This window comes from Sminthopsis crassicaudata, chromosome 2 (assembly GCF_048593235.1).
Source record: "Sminthopsis crassicaudata isolate SCR6 chromosome 2, ASM4859323v1, whole genome shotgun sequence".
Lineage (NCBI taxonomy): Eukaryota > Metazoa > Chordata > Mammalia > Dasyuromorphia > Dasyuridae > Sminthopsis > Sminthopsis crassicaudata.
Genome location: NC_133618.1, coordinates 209,067,988 through 209,092,928, shown reverse-complemented (window position 1 = coordinate 209,092,928; position 24,941 = coordinate 209,067,988). Strand labels below are relative to the sequence as shown.

At 35.7% G+C, this 24,941-nt stretch overlaps 1 protein-coding gene across 4 annotated transcripts in view; it reads right to left on the bottom strand.

Moving 5' to 3' along the window:
* SLC30A6 (solute carrier family 30 member 6) overlaps positions 1–13,342 on the bottom strand; it is a 50,888-nt gene extending 37,546 nt beyond the window's left edge. For 2 of the 4 annotated variants that reach the window (XM_074288141.1, XM_074288142.1), the window contains exon 1: positions 9,465–9,551. Coding sequence is in view for 2 of the 4 variants with exons in the window: in XM_074288139.1 (XP_074144240.1) it covers positions 3,203–3,245; positions 3,860–3,944; positions 9,465–9,551; positions 13,272–13,274 (218 nt within the window). In the remaining 2 variants the exon portion in view is untranslated. Of the gene's footprint in view, positions 1–3,202; positions 3,246–3,859; positions 3,945–9,464; positions 9,552–12,898; positions 12,918–13,271 lie in introns of those variants that run through there. The other 2 variants (XM_074288139.1, XM_074288140.1) reach the window with 2 other exon arrangements.
* Positions 13,343–24,941: the final 11,599 nt, after the last annotated feature.

Genomic DNA, 24,941 nt, shown 5'->3' with positions numbered 1-24,941 from the left:
TTTTTTTTTTTTGCTAGAAGGATAGGGGAAGGAGAGTGAGATCTTAAAAATTAATGTAGGTGATGATAGCAATATCTCGAATGTATGACATTATATTTCTATGATTAAGGGTAAATAACATCTCTCACTCTAAAATAGCTCTGGTTGTAACATAGTAGCTGAACTAGCTTGCAAGGGGAAGCAATGAGTAACAGCAGCTTCTCAGGGCTTACTCCCCACCCCTATTGAGTTCCATACAGTTCTTTGATAACAAAATCTAAGTATTATTTTAATTAATCAATTATTACTTATTGCTATAATTACTTCAATTATTTATTAGTTTTCAGTAAAAACATATTTTCCCAAATGTTTGTTTGCTAATTGTGATTCCTCTTTTACAAATGACCCATTTAAAGTTACTAACCATTTATTGGAGACCTGATACTATTCCTTTAGATCACCATAATTAAAGTGACACTTTCTTTAATAAGCTGCTTTATATTGCCATTCCATTTTCCCCCCCAAGGATATTGCTATATTTTTAGGGCACTATAGCTATTCTTTCTCTTCACTTAAACATTACTTAGATTTTAATTTTCAGATAATTTAATAAGCTTTCGATCCAAGTTTGGATGTATCTATCTCTCCTATTAAACTACAAAGTTCCTAAGAACAGGGATCTTTTAAAATTTGTTTTTATATTCTCTCTACACACATCATGCCCCGACAGGCACCTAGCATTGTGCTTGGCCCTTGGTAAATATCTGACAAATATTTATGGAATCTGTTAAAGTTAAAAATCAGTTTCCTCACTGGAAATGAATGGATGCCCATCAACTGGAGAATGATTGGGTAAATTGTGGTATATGAACGTTATGGATTATTAGTGTTCTGTAAGAAATGACCAGCAAGATGAATACAGAGAGGCTTGGAAAGACTTAGTGAACTGATGCTGAGTGAAATGAGCAGAACCAGAACATTATATACTTCAACAACAAAACTGTATGAGGATGTATTCTGATGGAAATGACATCTCTTATCTTCAACAAAGAGAAGATCTAATTCAGTTCCAATTGATCAATGATGGACAAAATCAGCTACCCCCAGAGAAGGAACACTTGGAAATGAGTGTAAACTGTTTGCATTTTTGTTTTTCTTTCCAGGTTATTTTTACCTTCTGAATCCAATTCTCTTGTTGAGAGAACTGTTTGGTTCTGCACACATGTATTGTATCTAGGATATACTATAACATATTTAAGATATATAAGACTGCCAGCCATCTAGGGAAGGGGGTGGAGGGAGGGAATGGAAAAATTGGAACAGAAGTGAGTGCAAGGGATAATGTTGTAAAAAAAAAATTACCCATGAATATGTACTGTCGATAAAAAGTTATAATAATAAAAAAAAATAAGTCTCCTCTCTCAGAAATACTTTCTTGGCAAAGATTTGTAAAGGAATTTTGAAAAATTCCTTTGCAAGTTAAAACTTTTATTTCTTTCCTATTTAACTTCCATAGCATAGATTATTTCACCCAGAAGACTTTCTTTTTAATAAATTTTTTTTGATGATTTTTGGTTTTAGGTTATCTAATTTCTCTTTCAAGAGATTTTTTTGCACCAAGAGGGAAGGGGGGAAAATGTTTTTAGCAAAATTACTGTAACCAACATGCTTAAAAAGCTTGACATCTTCAGCATTTCCTACCCACAATCCCCTAACTCTGCAAAGAATGGAAGGAGGTGACTTCATATAAGTTGTTTTTTGGGCCAAGTGTGGTCATTATAATTTCATAGCAATCAATCAGTTTGGGGCTGTTGTTCTTCCCATTTACATAGTTGTGATCAATGTGTATTATTTTACTAGTAGTGTCTACTTCACTTTACCTTAGTTATATGTCTTTTCATGATCCTCTGTATTTATCATATTTATTTCTTATAGCACACAGTAATAGTCTATCACATTCATGCACCACAATTTGTTAAGTCATTCTTCAAATAAGAAGCACTTACTCTTTCCCTCCTTTCCCCCCACCCCTAATTCTTTACTAATGGAAAAAGTGCTGCTATAAGTATTTTGGTATAAAAGAGGTCTCTCTCTCTTTCTCTCTCTCTCTCTTTTTAATTTAATAGTTTTTTATTCACCAGATATATGCATGGGTAATTTTACAACACTGACAATTGCCAAACCCTTTGTTCTAATTTTTCCCCTCCTTCCCCCCTCCCTATGGCAGATAGACCAATACATGTTCAATATGTTAAAGTATAAATTAAATACAATATATGTATACATGACCAAACTGTTGTTTTGCTGTCCAAAAAGAATCAGACTTTGAAATAGTGTACAATTAGCCTATGAAGGAAATCCAAAATGCAGGCGGACAAAATTAGAGGGATTGGGAATTCTATGTAGTGGTTCAAAGTCATCTCCCAGAGTTCTTTTGCTGGGTGTAGCAGGTTCAGTTCATTACTGCTCTATTGGAACTGATTTGATTCATGTCATTGTTGAAAATGACCACATCCATCAGAATTGATCATCATATCATTGTTGTTGAAGTATACAACGATCTCCTGGTCCTACTCATTTCACTCAGCATCAGTTCATGTAAGTCTCTCCAGGCCTTTCTGAAATCATCCTGTTGGTCATTTCTTATAGAACAATAATATTCCATAATTTTATATACCACAATTTATTCAGCCATTCTCCAATTGATGGGCATCCACGTAGTTTCCAGTTTCTGGTCAATACTAAGAGGGCTGCCACAAACATTCTTGCACATACAGATCCCTTTCCCTTCTTTAAGTAAGATCTCTTTGGGATATAAGCCCAGTAGTAACACTGCTGGGTCAAAGGGTATGCACAGTTTGATAACTTTTTGAGCATAGGTCCAAACTGCTCTCCAGAATGGCTGGATATAGTCACAATTCCACCAACTATGTATCAGTGTCCCTGTTTTCCCACATCCCCTCCAACATTCTGCATTATCTTTCCCTGTCATTCTAGCCAATCTGACAGGTGTGTAGTGATATCTCAGAGTTGTCTTAATTTGCAGAGGTCTCTCTTTTTATCATGAACCTCTTTGGGGGCATATGCCTAGCAGCAGAATCTGTAGGTTATTTTATTCAAGTGATTCAAAACCCACTTTCCTTTTCTAAAAAGGAAAAATCTCTTCAGTCTTTTAATGAAAAGTAATTCTGTAAGAATAAGAATTTGATTTTTAAAAACCTACCTGAAAAGATCAAAGATTGTCAGATATGTATAGGCAGTTAAAGCTGTAATAAAAAGATAGGGAGGGGATAGAAGAAATGTTATTAGAACAACTGTTAAGAATTAACTGGGTTGGGAACTTAGGTTGACAAACTATCACAATTTCCCTTATTAAGGTCATCACCCTCCAGCAATCTATACTTATTTCTAGCAATTGTCTAATTAGTTGGATTAAGGTAGACAGCAAAAACGAATTAGGTTCTATTCATACATTTAAACTAGAAAGACTAATTAAGCTAACTCAGCAATTAGTAAAGATCCATTTTATTTTGTTCTAGGTGACACAGCTTTGCCTTTTTTTGTGGATACTGGTCCTTTATATCAGCATAAAATTTCACAAAGGTCCTCTAACTTGAGAAAATACATATAAATATTAATATAAACAAAGGAATTAATCACATTTTCAAAACATTCTTTGCTTTAAAAAGGAGAGATTTATCAAGTTTCATTTAACTATTACATTCCTAAAATATATTTAAAATGTTATTTAATTCACAAAAATTAAATTTACACACATTTCTGGAATACACCAAGAACACAAAATGAGGCATATTTTATTTAAAATTAGAAAACTAAATGTAATTAATAAAATTGTCTATAAATAAAAACTGTAACATACCTATGCTGTTAGTGGAACTGCACCACATAAGTAGGAATCCAGTACACAGTAAATTTATAGCACCAAAAAGTAAGATCTTCCAAGACTGTGAATGAAAAATGTGTGCTTATTTGCAAAAAACAAAACCTTTTGATCAAAAGGACTGCAGTACTTTACCAGAAATATAAAAAAATATATAGTGGCATTTCCTTTTTGTTTGCCATGTTACTAAAATGATGAATCCTTGTGCTAGCTATTTTAAATAGAACTATTTTTACAATATACAATAGAAATGTTACTCCCTTATGGTTAAGAAGTTGTTAGAAAGAAAAATATTTTGAATTTAGTTTTAAGATTATTAACAAAAACTAAAAATATCTTCATGTACTGAGCAAAACAAAAAAAAGAACTGTATGTGTAACTATGGATCTCTATTATGTACAATTTGCTTTTCTCTTAAAAAAAAAAAAAATTTGAATCAAACCTCTAAATCACTAATAAAAGAAAGGCAAATCAAATTATCCCAGGGGTTTCATTTCATACCTTACAAATTAACAAAGATAACAATACAAGGGAATAGTCTACACTGGAAGGGCTATAGAAAGATAAGAGCATTATTGGTGGTGCTAAGAGTCAATAAATCATTTCGGGAAGCAGATATTCAAACAGAATGACTGAAATGTCCATATCTACTGATCTAGACATACCATTTCAGTAGAAAGTTTAAATTCTAAGGAGATCAGTAATAAAAAAAAGAAATTCTTTACATACAACAAAATATTTATAGCCATACTCTTTTGTGGCAGCAAAGAAAGGGAAACAAAATAAATGCCTAAAAAATGGGGAATGGCAAAAGAAATTGTGATATAAAAATGTAATGGGAGAGTGTGCCATAAGAAACAATGAATATGATGAATACAGAGAAGTATAGAAATATTTGCCAGATCTGGTAAACAGTGAAACAAGTAAAGGCAAAAAACAAACAAACAAAAAAACCCCCCAAAACTAAAAAAACATAATGATCACAGCAATGTAAATGAAAGGAACCAAAAAATAATCAAAAATAAAATTACAAAGAACAAAGCGTGAACCCAAAGAAGAAATTTGAGTAGACACCCTGGACTATCTTTCCAGAGGTAACAAATTCACAAATGTGGATCATGGCTGAATATACTTTAAAAACAAACAACCAACAACAACCCCCCAAAAAACACCCCACAACTTATTTCTTGATTTTACTGAATCTTTTTCCTCTTTTTTTTTTTTCCTTTAATGTCATATGGGATGACTCTGTAGGAAGAGGTTGGGGGAATAACAGGAGAAATTCTGGAATTGTTTAAAAAAAAAAAAAAGACATTTAAACAATTTAAAATATAAAAACAAATTCATCATGAACTCTCAAAGCTGTCTTTTTGTCTGTGATTGTTAATGTGAAACCCTGTTTCCATAGTCACACAGTGATTAGACCAACTCCTAAGACCATTTTGATTATATCTTAAGACATATTGCTACTTGGTTAAACTTGTTCTTCACTATGCCCCTCCCTACTTCCTCTCTAATTCCTCTCTTTTTCCTTAGACCCTGCCCTTCCTTCCCTCTCACTCCTGCAATTTTAAGTTCATAACACCCAGAACCACCACACTTAATCATATATGATTTAGCTTGTGATAAAGGCTTCACATAATAAATGGCATCTTTTGATAGCTGTGATAAAAGCCTTAAGTGAATTATTATTATTAATTATTATTATTATTAACTTATTGAACCATTCTCCCAAAATTAGATCTTCAATTCTTTCTGGCCTTATGTTCTCTTCTGTATCTTAAAAAAGAAAAAAAAAAAAAAAGTCTACAAAAAAGACAACACACACAGCAATAATAAGATTATGGGATGATCAATTGTGAAGGACTTGGCTCTTTTCAACAAGAAGGTGATTTAAGGAAATTCTACTAGACTCACAATGAACAGAGCCATCCACATTCAGAGAGAGAACTATGGAGACTGAATGTGAAGAAAAATATACTATTTGAACCTTTTTGTTGTCATTGTTTGTTTGCTTGGATTTTTTTTTTTCTTTCTCCTGTCTTTTTCCCCTTTTGATCTGATTTTTCTTATGCAGCATGATGAATATAGAAATATGTTTAGAAGAATTGCATACGTTTAACATACTTAATTACTTGCTGTCTAAGGAAGGAGAAAAATTTGGCATATAGGGTTTGCAAGGGTGAATGTTGAAAACTACTTTGCATGTATTTGGAAAAATAAAAAGCTATTAAAAGATAATTTTTAAAAAAAATGGTTGAAAGAAAGGTGCTTCAAAGGTGCTGTATTATATACAGCAACAAGACAATACGGTAATCAATTCAAACGGACATGGCTCTGTTCAACAATGAGATGATTCAAACCAGTTACAATTGCCCAGTAATGGAGAGCCATCTACACCTAGAGAAATGACTGTGGGAACCCATAGCATTTTTATTCTTTCTGTTATTGCTTGCTTGCATTTTTGTTTTCCTTCTCAGGTTTTTTATTTCTTTCTAGATCTGATTTTTCTTGTGCAGCAAGATAACTGTATAGATATGTATACATATATTGGATTTAACATATAATTTAACATATTTAACATGTATTGGAATATTTGCCATCTAGAGAAAGGGATGGGGGAAGGAGGGGAAAATTTGGAACAGAAGGTTTTGCAAGGATCAATGTTGAAAAAAAAATTACCCATGCATATGTTTTGTAAATAAAAAGATATAATAATAATAACTTTTAAAAAAAGTTTAAATGGTTCAAAGACCCTCTTTTTCTTTTGGCTACCATATCCCTAATTCCCTCTCCCCTCCCCTCTACTATCCAAAGTAAAAGGAAAAAACAAAAGCAAAAACTCTAAATGTCTTACATATAAATGAATGAATACACACATATCTGTGTTTTCCTGTATTTTTACTCTAGATTTTGATCTATCAGCTCTCTCTTAAGAGATGACTGGTATGCTTTATCATCAGTCCTCAGGAATCATGCTTGGTTAATACAATGAACAGAATTTTTACCTCTTTCAAAAAAATTTTTCTTATGAGTTGTTATATGAATTGTTCATTTGGTTCTGCTTAGTTCATATAAGTCTTCTCAAGTTTCTATGAAACTGTCTTTTCTATCAATGCAATAATATTCCACTTAATTCACATATCCCCAATTTCCCTCATCCATTCTTTAAACTATTTTATCTCTACTTTCTCTCTTTTTCCTTCTCATTTTTTTATGTACACATATTTATAGTTATCTTGATGCACAAGAAAAATCAGGTCTTAAAAAAAAAAAAAAAAAAAAAAAAACACCTGAGAAGGAAAACAAAAATTCAAGCAAACAATAACAGAAAGAGTGAAAATGTTATGTTTTCGTCCACACTCATTTCCCATAGTTCTCTCTGGGTGTAGATGACTTTCTTCATTTCTGACCAACTGGAAACTGATCTGAATCATCTCATTGTTGAAGAGAGCCATATCCATCAGAATTGATCATCATATTGTTTTGTTGTTGCTGTTTATAATGATCTCCAGGTCCTGCTCATTTCACTCAGCATCAGGCCATGTAAGCCTCTCCAGGCCTCTCTGAAATCATCCTGTTGGTCATTTCTTCCAGCGCAATAATATTCCATATCATTCATATACCACAATTTAGTTCAGCCATTCTCTAACTGATGGGCATCCATTCAGTTTCCAGTTTCTTGCCACTATGAAAAGGGCTGCCACAAACATTTTTGCACATATAGGTCCCTTTCCCTCCTTTAAGATCTCTTTGGAATATAAGCCCAATAGAAATACTACTGGGTCAAGGGGTAGGTACAGTTTGATAACATTTTGGAAATAGCTCCAAATTGTTCTCATTATCTTTTCCTGTCATCTTAGCCAATCTGAGAGGTATATAGTGGTATCTCAGTTGTCTTAATTTGCATTATTCTGATCAACAGTGATTTGGAGCACCTTTTCATATGACTAGAAATAGTTTCAATTTCTTTATCTGAAAATTGTATGTTCATATCCTTTGACCATTTATCAACTGAATTTGAGTCTTTTTTTTTTTTTTTTGCTGAGGCAATTGGGGTTAAGTGACTTGCCCAGGGTCACACAGCTAGGAAATGTTAAATGCCTAAATGTCAAATTTGAATTCAGGACCTTCTGACTTCAGGACTGTTATTTTATACACTGCACCACCTACTTGCCCTTCTTTTTTCTTTTAATTACAGGATCATAACTGAAAGCTGGAATAAACTTTAGAGACCATGACTCCAACTCTACTTTCTTAACTTTACAGATGAAGAAACTGAGGACAAGAAGTTAAGTGACTTGCCTAAGGTCACAGAGTTAAGTGTGAGAGGTAGGGTTAGAACTCAAGCTCATGGGTCTATCTAATCCCTTTACTTGCACCTTTAATCACACTTCCTCTTTGTTCTCATAGGTATTTCTTCCAAAAGTCACTAAATTCAACAAACGTTTATTAAGAGCCTACTTTAAGAAAGTATTTTCTATTCTTCATGGAAGTACTCTTCCAATTATGTAATAAACCAATAAGCATTAATTAAGCACTTACTAGGGCCAGGCACTGGGAATACAAACACAACTAGAAAGACAGATAGTCCTTTATTTCCTAAATAGAAAATGCAAAGAGAATCTGAAATACGGGGATAGAATTGTGTAGCCCTGAAAAATAATAGTAAAACAAGTCCAGAGTCAGGAGTAGAGGCTGGAAAGAAAAGAAGACATGGGAGGTCTGGGTACTTTTCCTATGAAATCAACAAGAGACAGGTATAAAAAGGACTGAAGTGCACTTAGTATGGGTCCTCATTAAACTCATTCAACATTATTCTGTAATAGGTCAAGCTATATTCCTCTGGCAATAAATAATATTGTAGCCCAGAAATAGAAACAGGGTGAGGATTAATATGCCTCAAATAGCATAAGTTTAAAGGGGTAAGAGTCACAGTATCTTTAAGGACAATGTAAAATTGATCCAGGCTAGGCAGGGTTAATAGTTTATTCTTTTCAAAATGAACAGTTGTGAAATGGGCATTTTTTCTTCCATATGAGTATTTTAGATTTCCCCATGTGTGCTACAGTGCAAATTATTCGTTATAATAGCTTTCTGCTCTTATATAACCAATTAACCTTCACATTTGAAATTTAAAAATCAAAGTATTGAATATATAGAATATATTGACTATAAAGCATATAAGATTGAAATCATTCTAAAATGTTAGCAGGCACTCATTCTATGCCATTATGTTAACACTATCACAAAGTTTCTGTGTATTTACCTATATTTCATTGAAGTCGCATTTTATTATTTTAAATAAAATGATAGTAGTAGAAACAATATAGATGAAAATTCTAAGGTAGGTCACCAAAAAAATGCTATTCACAACTTAATCTTAGCTCAACTATCTCTTTTGTCCTAATTTACTGCTTGATTTATGAATGAAATGATATAGCCCCAGGCTGTCAGTTAAAGAAAATTATTATGAGGAAAACACAATTTTTCTTCTAATAATTTAAAAATTAAACCAATAATCTTTATTTAAAGCATTTCCCTCAAATTATAACTATACTCATATTATTAAAAATTGACTTACCCTTCGATCTGCAGCTACCAATTTAAATTCCTGTGATAACTTGCCCACAAAAGATCTTTGTGATTTTCGAAAGAGATGTATTGTCCCCTGTAAAAAGAAACAATGTAATTTAAACATGTAAGTGTAACATTTTACCAAGAGTTTTGTTTCACAATTTAAAATCATTATGAAGTGGTGGATGCCAATCAGTCCACTAATTTTGCATTCCTGTTATAAGATAGCGTTCTGAAACAACCATGAGAGCAAGAAAAACAGAGAGATAACCAACTGCCTTTTACAAAATCTCTATTTGGTATCCTAATGCTGTGAACCTATTACCTCTAACTTCTATAAATTGCAAACTACTTACTAAACTCTATGATTAAAGAATTTTTAAATAAAAAGTATCAAACTGATGATAGATTTTTGATAAATGAAAAGCCAGAAACTTTCAGTGTAATAAAAAAAGTCAAATGGTCAATGTGAAGTATTTCAATATGTATATATCATTATTTAGTTTTTTAGAAATTACACACAGAAAGTAAAAAGCACATTAATTGCTAAGCTCAAGTTTATTTTCAATATACAATATTGTTGTTCCTGTGAAAAATGTTCTCCTTGTTTTTGTACACTTCATTCTGCAACAGTTCATATATATCTTTCCAGATTTTTCTGAAATAAACCTGCTCATTATTTCTTATAACACAGTAAGTAATATTTCATTACAATCATATCACAACTTGTTCAGCCATTCCCAGTTGATGGGCATCCCCTCAATTTCCAATTCTTTGGAAAATCATTTAACCTTTTTTGTCTCAGTTTCTTCATCTGTAAAATGAACTGGAGAAGGAAATGGCAAACCATTCCAGTACCTTTGTCAAGAAAACCTGACATGAGGTCACGAAAAGTCAGACACAATTGAAAAGGCTGAATAACAACAAATACTTGTGTATGTTGTCTCCCCCATTATACATAATATGGCATGCACATATCTATACACAAATAGAAAGATTTGTGTACTGTCTCCCCCAGAGAGAGTGGGCTCCAAGACAGGGACTATTTTTTTTTTTTGCCTTTCTTTGTAACAGAACTGTTCTAAATATTTTTATACAGATAGGTTTTTTCTCTTTTCTTGGATGTCTTTGGGAAATAGAAAGCGGTGATATTACTGGATCAAAGAGTATTAAATTTAAGTTTAAAATTCTAACTTGGCTACTAAAAGTGGTCATTTAACTGATATACTTCAATTAAGGAGTTACCCAAATCCTTCATGGTGCAGAGGCAAGGAATTGTGATTTAAAAAAAAAAAAAAAAAAAAAGATATTCTGAAGCAAAGCCTCAAATAGCTTCTTACAGACAGACGCTCACACAACCCCCTCCTTCACCCCAACTCTCTAATTTATGGAAACAGGAAGAGACTCTCTTCAGCTCAATAATTCAATTTCACAAACATTTACAGAATACACACACACACACACACACACACACACACACAAAATAGTACTGTGCTAGATTCACAAGGGATATAAACGACAAAACCAAACAGTTCCTGCCGGTAAGTTTTGCTGAACAAAACAAGCATGTAAAAAGAAGTCAGCCATTCAATTAACTAGCATTTACTGAGCATCTATTATGCATCAGATACTGTGTTAAACTCTAGAGGTACAAAGTAGGGGGAGGAAAAAATAAGCACAACATATTCTTCAAGGGAGCTAGTTTCCCAGGCAAATATCCTTCATTTTGACTTTCAGTTCTCCAAGAGAGTATCTAGAAACTTTTCAGCATCATAGAGATTTAGGGCTGGAAGGAACCTGGGGGCCATTTTTAGCCCCTTTATTCACAAATGACAAAAAGGAAGCACAAAAAATGACTTGCCTAGTCACAACCAGTGACTGATACCAGATTTGAACTCAGTTCTTCTTTATTCCAAGTCCATTGCACTGAATTTCTTCAAGACTCATCTCAAATCCCACTTTCTGCAAGAAGTTTTTACTGGTTTACCCCAACACTTCACTCCAAATGCCTTTCCTCTGATTATCTCCAATTTACTATCTATAAATTGCCAAATTAATAGCTAAGTAAGGAAGCATAGTCAGTCCCAGAGTCAGGAAGACTCATCTTGCTGAGTTCAAATCTGGACTGATACTTAGTAGCTGTGTGACGGGAGCCAAATCATTCACGCCATTTGCCTCAATTTCCACAATCTATAAAATAGCTGAAGAAGGAAATGGCAAACTACTGCAGTATTTTTGCCAAGAAAACCCCAAATGGGGTCACAGAGAGTAGGACAAGGCTGGAAGCTACTGAAATATTGGTTAAAAACAAAAACCAAAACCAATGTCCCTGCTCTTGGGAGTCTTTCCTCTAATTACTTTCAATTTACTGTCTATGTTTGCTTATCCATTTCTCTAACTGCAAAAACAAACAGTTCTTGTCATCAAGCTCACTTTCTAAAGGTGAAGAGGCAATACCCAAATATACACAAACACACAACATAGGAGCAAGGAGGCAGTCACTTTTACCACTGGGGACCCCTTTTCCACCGAGAATTTTTTACCCAGCTCCCTGTAGGGATAGGTATAGATAGCAAACATTTACTGATGATAAATCATGGCGACCTCAGTAGCAATCCACAATTTAAGAAGTTCTGATATAGGGCACAGAGCGCCAAGCCTAAAGTCAGGAAAACTCATCTTGTTGAATTCCAATCCCACCTCAGGCGCTTCGTTGAGGGGTGACCCTGGGAAAGTCACTTAAACCCTCTTTGGCTCAGTTTCTTCATTTGTAAAATGAATTGGAGAAGGAAACAGCAAAACATTCCACCATCTTGGTCAAGAAAAATCAACATGGGGTCCTGCAGAATCCGACACAACTGAAAAGGCTGAACAACATAAATATTTGCGTGTGTTGTCTCCTCCATTATATATAAGGCAAATGGAAGCACGTATCTATACACAGACATAACTATCCATGGCAGGGATTGTTCCTTTTTTGCCTTTCTGGGTAACAGGCCTTTCACTGGCTCCTGACTTAGTAGGCACATTATAAATGATTGTTGGCTGTTCCTGTCTAGTCACCTCTGGCAATTGGCTGGAAAAGGGATGTTTTGATTGGCATCTCTGGGATGTGGAACACTTAAAATCTGGACGTAGTAGAGGCTTGTGTATACAGTCCTCGAAATAATAACAATTCTTATTTTGAGAATTTGGGACTTATCTTGCCCTGGGGGGATGGCTCTCAGAAGTTTAGTTATTTTTACATTTAAGAAAAAAGCGGGGGCAGCTGGGTGGCGCAGTGGATAGAGCACCAGTCTTGAAGTCAGGAGGACCTGAGTTCAAATCCGGATTTAGACACTTAATACTTCCCAGCTGTGTGACTTGGGCAAGTCACTTAACCCCAGCCTCAGGGAAAAAAAAAAAAAGGAAGTTAAGAAAAAAGAAGGCTATCCCAGGCACCTGTGGGCAGACTAGAGCACTCGGCAGCCAGGGGGCGCGGGACATGGACTCCTATCCCGTAAGCAAACCGCAGCTGCTCCCGGGCTAGTGAAGGCAAGAGCAACCGGAACCTCAAGGTCGCGGGCTGCTCCGAAGGCCCCGGGGGGCCAGAGCTCCTGAGAGCGCGGAAAGAGAAAGCGGAGAACGGGCGCGAGGTGGTCGTGGGGGAGAATCTTTCAGGAAGCCGCTGCCGCCTCTCTTCCGGAGAGACAGAGGACTGAACACAGCCTGAACACAGCCGAAACGCCCCCAGACCCATCTCGCACGAGACAATGGCCGCTCCGAATCAGGGCCATAGACCCCGCACCCCGGCCAGGGCCCGCGGCCCACTCACCATGATAAGGGGCCGCGCAGCTCCCGCCGCCGGAAGTCGTTCTGCCACAGGCCGGCTGCTCCCCGCCTCCCCCGAGCGGAAGGGGCGGGACAAACGTAGGCCATTGGCCGAGATAGAGAAATCCGGAAATGAGGAGTGGATACTTCTAGGAGAGAGATATGAGAGCAGGGGTGTCATAGTTACGTTGTTTGTGAATCAGTTGAGCAGAGGAGTTGTGGTTTTTTTCTTCTGAGGGGCTTAAAATGCCCAGCAACTGACGGAGAGGCACGAACCACGTGCGAGTAGCTTGACAGTGATGCTCACGAGTTAATTGCTTGAGGCGGCAGAGATTATTAAATAGCAAAGTCGGGATTCCAATTTATAATGACCATGTCCTGGTTGTATATGTGTCTTATGGCCGAAAATATTTGAGGATATTTTGGGGAAGGGGACATTTATGGTAGACTTTTCCAAAAACTTTTTTGAGGGAGTGATGTATCTTATAGTAGAATTGTCCAAAAGTTTTGGGGGTATTTGTGTGTGTTACGGTGAATTTGAAAGCTTTTGGGGGAGTCTTTTTGGTCTAATGGAAGACTTACTTGTCTGAAGGTTTGGGAGGAGTGTATATGGTGCCAGTAGTTCCCAGATGAAGAAACCCTCTCCATTGTAGGTATGATACCTGCTTTGCGATGTACAGTTTCGGGTGGATGTGGCCCCGGGGCTGATGGGCGTAATCAATTACTCTATCCAATCTTATTCTGATTTGCCACTCCTAGTGCTTATTTTACCTCTTCAGGGTGAATTGTCTAGTCACATTACCAGTATGTATTAACAAGAAGCCTTGAACCTAGATCTTTCTAACATGGGCTGTCTTTGCACCGTAGAATATAAACTTGAGATCAAGGTTTATTTCATTTTTTGTATGTGTGATCCCCAATTCCTGGTGTATAATGTATGGCTAGTAAATGTAGTGACTTTCCCCTAAAATTACCTTCAATTTTTTGTGTCTTTTTTGTTTTTTACATGTTATTTTGTATATTAGGCTATGAGATCCTTGTGAGAACAAGGACTATTTTTTTTTTTTGCCTTTGCCCCCAGGGCTTAGCACTTGGTGCAATGAAAACTATACCACCCCTAATGAAAGTTAAGAATTTGAAAGGGAGAGTGTTGACGAGTGAGACATCCTAACAACCGGTCCCCAGGCTGGCGTGCAAGTTTTGTGAAAGAATTCCCAGTCCCAATCTCCTAAGTGAGGTTTTGGCAAAAAAGTTATATTGACACTGAGCAGTTCTCTCTCAGTAGACTAGGATTCTGATTATGAAGATAGCAAAGATTTGGGATGCTGGATTCAATTTCATTTAGCTTTCTATGGTCTGGGGCTAGGAAGCGATGTCCAGATTAATTGAGGGACTAATTTCCTGGTCAATAATGGGTGGTGATTATCCCCGAGGCCAAATAAAAAGGGTGGGGAGGAGTTGAGGTTCTGATGGGGATTATTTTAGAAACTTCCTGAGACCAGGTGAAAAGGATTAAGGGAGGGATTGTCAGGAGATTCAAGGTTTTCTGACCCAGGCCCTCCCCCCACAAGGTTGGAGGACCACAGAGTCCTTATTACATCAAAAGTATAAACTTAAAAAAAATAAAAACAAAAACCATAAGACTTAGGAAAGTTAGGAAACCTGCAAGAATCTGCAACTGGCATTTATTACCTGTACAGCCCTGAATAAATCACTCCACCTTCCTGAATCAGTTTTTTTCAGCTATAAAATATGGCATAATTACCCATATGATTTACTTCATGAAATTGGTGTGAGGGAGCAATTGGTTTTATATCAGCGTTGTGTAGTATAGAGACTGGGATAGAATAGAACTTTAAAGCATATTGAAAGTAACTTGAGTTGCTCTTTATTGATAAGTACTCTGCCCATGTACAGTATTTGGCTGAAGTCTGTAGAAGTACAATGAGAGGACACTACACTATTATTTGCCTGTATTAATTCTTACAGCATTAGATTAAGTCCAGAAGAAATCTGATAGAAAACTCAGTAATAATGTCTATATATGGCTTAGTTTTTCTTCCCTCTCCCTCAGGTTTCCCATATCTCAAAAAGCAAGGTTTACTTCAGAGGTAATCCTGGGCCTCCTGCCCGTGCCCTGCTGCTGCTCTGCCCCTGCTTTGCTCCTATCCCCCTTTTTCCCCCTCATCCCCTGGAGCACGTTGCTTCTGAATGAGAAGGGGAAGAGCTGCTAGTGAGATGGATGTTTTAGTAAAGAAAATGGAAAAAATAAGTGAAATAAAAAAAAAAAAAGTAAAATGAGATTTTTCTAAAAAGAAAGTTTTGTTTTTGCAATGCCAGAGAAACTGAGCAAGATAGAGATTAGAGAACAATTCAATAATTTCTTTAAAAGGGACTGAATGAGACTATCGTCTCAAAGAAAACAGCCAGGAATGTCAGATACAAGATTCTTTTATAGGGTAACAAGAACAATGACATAATGGGGGAAGTACCTAGATAGGGATGACCTAATGGGGGGAGGAACCAAGGATGAGGATGACATAACGGAGGCAGGACTGGAGAGGCGTCTGATATTCTAATGATGTCTAAAATGGATAAAGACTTTTATCCCATCAAACATTAAAAGAGAATGATTATAGCCTAAAGTCTAGGATATAATACTTTTATCCTAACATTAAGAGAAATGGTTATAACCTGAGGCAGAGTAACCCAATAGGGAACCAACAATTAGGGAAACTGGGTCAGGACATTAAAAGGGAACTGTGGCAGAACATTCTACACTCTCTCTCTTCTGACTATTCAAATCATTGAATTACCTTCCTCTAGAAGGTCTTAGCACCACAATTTTGACCAATCCTACCTTAAGTAAATAAACCAAATAAAAACCAAAATAAAGCTACAACGATGCAAGGATTTATGATAACCCCAGAGTTAATCAGCAATACACAAAACTCATTGCAATCATGTCAGGTCCTCTGCAGTTGGGGAGCATTATGGAAAATCATTTGTGCATTTGACTCAGCTCTCTGCAGCAGGGCTTGAGACAGTTGTGCTGCCCATTCAGAGGGCAACCCCTGATAAAGGGTGAGACTTGGAGTAGCTCCACCTGTCCCTGCCCAGAGGAACAGATAGGGCTGCAGAAAGGATCAGATTTCTGAGCAGATTATGCACAACTAGACCAAGGCTGGCAAACCCTGAACTTGTAGAGGCCCAATAGCAAACTTCAAGGTCCTTTGAGAATGCTGAAATACTAATTAAGGAACTGGAGTTACAGGCATGGAGAAACAGATCAGAGAGACTGCCAGTCCCAAGACAGGTGTCTGATTTCTGGTTATTTCTAAAAAATAATCCCCAAAACTGAGTCTGCCAGGGCAATTCCAACAGAATCAGTTCCAATAGAACAGTAATGAACTGAACCAGCTACACCCAGTTCATCTCATTGTTGGAGAGGGCCATGTTCATCAGAATTGATTGTCATACAGTATTGGTTAACAGAACTTTTTAAACAAGCTACTGTTTTTTAAGATCTTATATTAAAGATAACTAAATCTAGCCTGCAAAGGCAACAGTAAAATTATTTCCCACAATTTTAAAACTGCCCAAAGAATACTCAGAACATGGCACGCAAAGGCAATAGTAACATTATTTCCCAAATTTAGAATCATCCTAATATTCCTAATCAAATGTTTTCTCCAGCTGGAGTTCAGAATTATGCTAAGTACAGTTGCAACATTAAAATAACCAATTTTCAAATTTGATCATTGTTCTTAAATTTAACAGAGCTCTTAAATTAACAAAACAGACAAATCACACAGAACACACATAGACTTTGCAGTCAAAATATTTAACACAGGGCTATCTGGAAAGAATAGCCCTGAGGGAAATTGTCAGCTCAAGAGTCTTCTGTCCCATAATTCAAATAGAGCCTTGGGTTTTTTTTTTTGTTTTTTTGTTTTTTTTTTTTTTAGCAAGATGATGTCTTAAAAAAGACACCCAGATTTATACTTTGCAATGCCCAGAGTTGTGCCAACTGACACACAGAACCAGATGTGTTTTAGACACCCAGGTAGGGTCCCCTGTGTCCAGAAGACCCTACTCCCAGAATTTATGCCCATCAGCATTTCATAATTCTGGGAATCCAGATGTCAGCATACAGACAGAACAGAACAGGACTTAAGACTTAACCAGATGGTACCCCAAAAGGGACCCAGACAGACTTACTCTCCTGTGGCCGAAATGGGGGTGTCTACCATCAGGCTGTTGTGAGTGGAAACTGCTCTTTCCTGGAAGCTCTGGAAAAAAAATCCATGGGGGCCGGCCTCTCCAGGCCAAGAATTCAGATCTGCAGCCACCCTGATGCCCAAGTCAAAGACCCGAAAGTCTCATCTCTAATCCTGCTCATTTTCTAACATCTTGCTGGGGAGCTCCAAAATGTAATGCCAGAGAAACTGAGCAAGATACAGATTAGAAAATAATTTAATAATTTATTTAATGGAGAGATTTACTAGGACTAAATGGATCCATGGTTTAGTCCTAAGACTGAATGAGACTATTGTCTCAAAAAATCCAGCCATGAATGTCAAATACAAGATTCTTTTATAGGATAACAAGAACAATGACATAATGGGGGAAGTACCTGGATGGGGATGACCTAATGTGGGAGAGGAACCTAGGATGAGGATGACATAATGGAGGCAGGCACCTAGGATGACATAATGGAGGGAGGTACTGGAGAGCCTCCGGATATTCTAATGATGTCTAAAATGGATAAAGACCTTTATCCCATCAAACATTAAGAGGGAATGATTATAGCCTAATGTCTAAGATATAATACCTTTATTCTAAGAGGGAATGGTTATAACCTGAGACAGAGTAACCCAATAGGACAATTAGGGAAACTGGTCAGGACTGTGGCATAACACCTTGTGAAGTGGGTGGTGCCTTCTTCATGGTCTGCTCATTTGGGAAAAGTCTAAATCACTATGCAGATCAATAAAAAAAGAAAGGAAAAGCAAGGTTTAAATTTTATAGGACACAATAGGTGATTTCCACCCCCACTCCCCATCAACCAGTATATGGAGCAGAGAAAATTTTTTTGCTATATGAATATATAGATATAGATATATAGATGTATTTTTCCCCTCTTAAAAACTATCTTGGTGATTTCATCAACTCCTATGGTTTTTCAGTTATCAACTTTATTGTTACACCCCTATGGACTACTCTAACCTGGTAGCTCCCCTTTGAGCTACTCTTAATGCCTGTCCGTGGACGGCACGGCTAGGCCACACTTACCCGTCTTTGGGCACCAACCCAGATCCCATAGAGACAGACCACCAGAAGGTAGGGGTGAAGCGAAAGAGAATTTTATTCTGAGATAGCACATATTTATACCCCACTGATGATATGGGGGAAGGGGGAGGTCCTCTAGGAACCTGGCATAATGGGATTGGCCCAAGAAGAAGGAGGGAGACGTGCTAGGCTTTGAGAGCACTAAGGAGGGAGGCATGGTACCTGGAATCAGACACTGCCTAATGGGGCTGTGCCCCACCTCCACATAGAACTCGCCTGCGCCTCAGAACCTCTCATCCCTCAGGTCCTCCCACATGCCTTGAACTATATTCCTTGCTTCTAGAGGTTTTTTAACCCTTACACTCTATGAAGAGCATTCTCAAATATTTCCTGAAGAAAGGCATACTAGTTATGAAGGGGTAAACTGGGCATCTTCCATCTGTCCCAAGGTAACCACTTACATCTGTTCCAACACAGGGCATCTTCTTGCCAGCCCTGTCCCCTAACTCAATTTCAGGCCTCTCATCTCCTGCTGCAACTGGCCTTTGAGAGTAAAGTAGTTGTGCCTTCCCTCTTCTCAGTGATGAGCATTATCATACCATCAACATCCTGGTTACTTGGAATTCCTTTAGATCATCATTCAAACGGAACTCCATATCCCTTATCACCCAATTTCTTATTTCCATCTTCTTCCATTTCCCTCCCATCCCAAAATTTTGTCCGAATCCTACCCTGGCTGCCTGCTTGTGTTATCCAGAATGACTGTTTCACAGGCAGCAAACTTCCTTCATCCTAAGTCTTTTCCTCTTTCACTCTTTCCATCTACCAGCTATTACTGAAACCTTCAGTTCAGTCATTTTTCAGTCATATCTGACTTTTTGGCTTCATTGGGGTATGCTTGGCAAAGTTTACCATTTCCTACTCCAACTCATTTTACACACACACACAGTAAATGTGGTAGGCCAAATTTGAATGAGAAAGACAAGTCTTCCTGACTCCAGGGCTGGTACTCTCTCTGTTGTGCCAACTAGTTTTCCCACTGAAACCTGACTCCCCCCAAGGATATATCCTCCCTGACCAATTTTTCCAGTTACAGCTGCACCTTTACTCATTCTCAGATCACTGTCAAAAGTTGTTTTTAACTTTCACATTATCTCTTGAATATATTATCTTCTCAAAACCACAATCTTAGCTCAAGGCTTTATCATCTCTCTCCAACATTGGAATAACTGGTGATTGCCCTACAATTTTCATCTGTTACACTTCCTGATTACAACTCCAGAACAAGATACCCTCCATGCTAGGTAACACCCCTGGTATTTCCTCCCATTCCCAATTCCTGACTTTCCTACTTCTTTTTGTATGTTTTTTATAAGTTCTTTGAGGATAGGGACTGTTTCCTTTTGGAGTCTCAGCTCTGTTTAAGGTTCATTTCAAGTAACCCCTCCTACTCAAACCTTTTTTGATAGTCAACAAATATTAAACACTATGAGCAAAGCATTGCACTAAGTGCTAGAGATGCAAATATGAAAAATATAGTCCTGCTCTAAACCAGTTTACAATCTATAATAGGGACAGAAAACACAAAAGAAAAAAAAAAAGGGTATATGAGTGGAGATTAGGCAGGTACCTAGTAGGCAGAGCATAGTGGAAAAGTTAAAAAAAAAATGACATCTATATATACACATATATCCAAAATTAGTATTTTGGGACAATAAATGATATTTCTGTCCTGTATCCCCTTCTTAAATGGAGGTTTAGGAGTTCATTGTTCCTGTCACTGCTACAAATCACCTCTTCCCATCCTTGCTAGATTCTTTGTATATATTCTCTGTTTATCTTTGCATATATAAGATAAAATGTTAGAACCTCCTAGGTTGGCTCTAATTTAATTTTTGCCTATGTAATCCCAATGCCTGACACATTGTCTATATAAAGTAGATTATTTAATAAATGCAAATATTGTCAGCTACTAACATATAAATTCCTTGAGCTCAGGAACTATCCTTTAATTCTTTGTGTATCTGTCAATTCCTAGCAAACTGAAGACATTTTAAGAAAAGTTGTTAATGAATAAATACAGCTTTACCAGGCTTTACAACAATTAAAAGGAGAGTTAACTGCCTGAGGTGGCAGAGATTATTAAGTATATGCATAGATAATTTTTCAACATTAACCCTTGCAAAACTTTGTGTTCCAATTTCCCCCCACTCCCTCCCCTAGATGGCAAGTAATCCAATATATGTTAAACATGGTAAAAATATATGTTAAATCCAATATATGCACACATATTTATACAATTATCTTGCTGCACAAAAACAATCAAATAAAAAAATAAGATAAAATGCAAGTAAAGAGGGAAAATATTATATTGTGATCCACACTCAGTTCCCATAGTTCTCTCTCTGATCAAATGTCTCGATCTGCAAATGGACTAAGCTTTAAAACACTCAGCAATTTAAGTCAGTCATCATTTCAGTGGTTTCAAATACTGTCAATGAATAATACAATAGCTAATAATATTCAAAGAGTGCATCAGTCTAAGACTACAGTCAGTTACTGCTAATTCTAGTTTTAATGGAAGGAAAGAGATGGAAATTCGCTATTTTCTTTATTTCTAGATTTTCCTTTTTTCCAAAGACAATATAAAGAAGATGTAAAACTAAAACATGTTTACTTTGGAGTAAAATAAAGTTATATTGAAAAATCTCCATTTAAAAATATTATTATAAAAGTACAGTGGATGAGAAACCATAGGCAAGGTAAAAAAAGTAATTTGAAGGTGGTAAAACTTTACTTACTTTATTCTAAGTCTAGTGAAAAACATCAACATTAGGTTTTTCATTAAGGTATAGTTCAAGAATGAATGAATGAAAAAACATTGTGTACTATTTGCAAACTACTGTGCAAACAGCGATATAAATAGAAAACCTTTATAGTTCCTGCTCCCAAGAATGTCACATTTTAATGAGGGAGGTGTTCAGTATAATTTTGGCTTAATAATGAGTGGAATTCATGATTAATTCCCAGAAATTAATTGCCTTATAATATTCAGATTTTAAAATATCTCACGCTTAGAAGAACTTCTGAAAAGTAGTAAAAGTTACTGTTAATAAGGTTTCATATTTGTGGATTTTCTTTTTAAATTAAGATACTATTTCTGGCATCTGGACTGTGACAGGACTCCCTCCACAAAGATTTACTCTGTGTATCCATGTGTGGAGGTAACCCTGTGTTCTCAAAGGCTATGCTGACAGGGAAAGATGGAAGAGGAGCACCAGCTCTGACAGATTTTTACTATATTGGAAATAATATCTTAGAATAGGTTATTTTTGCTTTCCAAAGATTAACTACTGATTATTGCAACATATGAAACAGAAAAATATGAAACATTTATTGCTGAAGAGTGGTAGAAAAGGAGGGGGTAAAAGGATCTAGGAATTAACTCATTATTGGTACTCTAAAATATAATATTATTATCCAATGAACAATAGATGGAACTATTAGAAGAACTGGTATTAATTTTTATTTGTAAAATTTTAAATTTAAAAACATTTTGATTCTTTTTGCTATTATATTCCTTTTTAAAATCATTTTTATTTAAAGTTTTGAGTTCCAAATTCAAACTATTTCCATATTAGTCATTTTGTACAAGAAGACCTGAATAAAAGAAAAAATGTGGGAAAAAAGTAAGAAATAGCTTCAGTCTTTATTCAAATAATATCAGTTCTTTCACTGATGGCATAGTATGTATGCTTCATCATTTGTCCTTTAGGATTTTCCTGAATCATTGTATTAATGGTTCTTCAGAATACACTATTGCTATTACTGTATACAACATTTTTCTAGTGTTGTTCACTTAACTATGTATCAGTTCATGTAAATTCAGGTTTTTCTGAAATCACCCTCCTTGCTATTTCTTTTCTTTTTTTAAAATTTTATTTATTTGCAAATAATATGCATAGGTAATTTTCCCCACATTAACCCTTGCAAAATTTTCCAATTTTTCCAAATTTTCCCCACCTTCTTCCCATCCCCCACCCCTAGCTGGCAGGTAGTCCAATACCTATTACATATGTTGAAATCTTAAATCCAATATATGTTTACATATTTATATAGTTATTTTGCTGCACAAGAAGGAAGGAAAAGAAAAACTGAGAAAGAAAATAAAATGTAAGCAAATAACAGAGAGAATGAGAATACTATGTTGTGTTCCATATTCTGTTCCCATAGTTCTGTCTCTGGGTGTAGATGACTCTCTTCATCACTGAACAAGTAAGTGAAACTGGTTTGAATCCTCTCATTGTTGAAGAAAACCACGTCCATCAGAATTGATCGTCATATAGTCTTGTTATTGCCATGTTCTGCTCATTTTACTTAGCATCAATTCATGTAGATGGAAGAGACTATCTAATCCAATCCTTTAATTTTACAGAAGAGGAAATGGCTCTAGGGATCTAAGTGACTTATTCAAGGTTACTTGGACATTACAAATCAAAGGTGGTATTTGAAAGCAAATCTTTTGATTCTAGAGCCATTTCATTATACCATACTACCTCAATATCTTCTTTGTAAAATGACATTACATTCTCTGACTGGGATTTTGTAAAGAATTATCATATGATCCTTCTAAGTACAATGATCCACGCAGTGTACCGATGCTGGGTAGACCAACACAGTTGTAACTGAGTATTCATATTTTTAAAATTACAGGTACATTTCTGATCAAAATATAGGGCACATTTCCAAAAAGATCCTAAGAATATAAAATGTAGGAATATTGGTTAGTATTAATAAAAACCACAATGACTCACACCTGAGAGATCATTTGCATATCTTAAAAACTAATCCCTTGAAAGGAAAAATATTATTATAGACTACTTATACATTTGTGACTTAAGCATTTCCATTACAAGTTGTTTTAGACTGCCTGACTGTAACCCCCAGCTCATTAAGCACTTATTATACATTGAAATTTATGAATTTCTATTAGGAGCACAAGAAAATTCTTTAAGAGGAAAAAATTTGATTTATTTCCAGGTGTCAGGCAAAGATCTTTGTATGGAGTTGCTATAGTCCTTGTTATTTCTTATGTCACTATTCCATTCCATTCCAATCATATATCACAGTTTGTTTAGCCAATCCCCAATTTATGAGCTTCACTTTGTTTTTCAATTCTTAGCCACCACAAAAAGAGCTGCTATAAATATTTTTGTACAAATAAGTTTTCCCCCCTTTTTGGGATGTATTTGGAACATAGATCTAGCAATGGTACAGTTGGATTAAAAAGTATACACAGTTTTATAGTTTTTTGTGTATAATTCCAAATTACTCTCTAGAATAGTTAGATCACATCACAATTCCACCAATAGTGCCATTAATGTTGAAGTTTTCCTACATCCCCTCCAACCCTAACTCCAACATCCAACATTTTCCTTTTTTTTTTTTGTCAAATTAGCCACTGTGATAGGTATGAGATGGTACCTTAGAATTGTTTTAATTGATATTTCCCTAAACAGTAGTGATTTAGATAAGTAGACAGCTTTGATTTTTTTTGCCTAAAAGCTACCTGTTCATATCCTTTGACCATTTATCATTTGGGAAATGACATGTATTTATGAATTTGCTTCAGTTCTCTACATATATTTGAGAAATAAGACCTTTATCAGAGATTCATGCTGCAAATTTCCCCCTCCCAAGTTTTCTTCTTTCCTTATAATTTTGGTTGCATTGGTTTTGTTTGTAGAGGTCCTTTTTATTTTATATAATCAAAATTATTTATATTAATTTTATAATTCTCTTTATATTTTAATTTTAAATTCTTCCCCATTTGGTAACTCTGACAGATAAACTATTCCATGTTCTCATAATTTTCTTGTATCGTCCTTTATGCAAAATCATGCACCCTTTTTGTTCTCTTAGTATACAGTATGCAATATTGGACTATATCTAGTTTCTGACATATTGTTTCCCTGTTTTTCCAATAATTTTTTTTAATAAAATATCGAGTTTTTATTTTAAAAGCTTGGATCTTTGGATTTATTATATACTAGATTACTATGGTCACTTACTATAAAGTAATTTGTACTTAATCTATTCCATTGATCCACCCTTATATTTCTTGGCCAGTATTAGATTGTTTTGATATTTATCACTTTATAATACAATTTGAGATCTAATACAGCTAGATTACCTTTCACATTTTTTCATTGATTACCTTGATAATGAGTTTTTGTTCTTCCACATGGATTTTATTACTTTTTTCTAGCTCTATAAATGTAATCATTTTTGAGAGTTTGGCATAGAACTGAATATATTAATTTAGGTATTTTTATTATATTGGCTTGACAGTATATTAATTTAGTTATTGTCATTATTATTA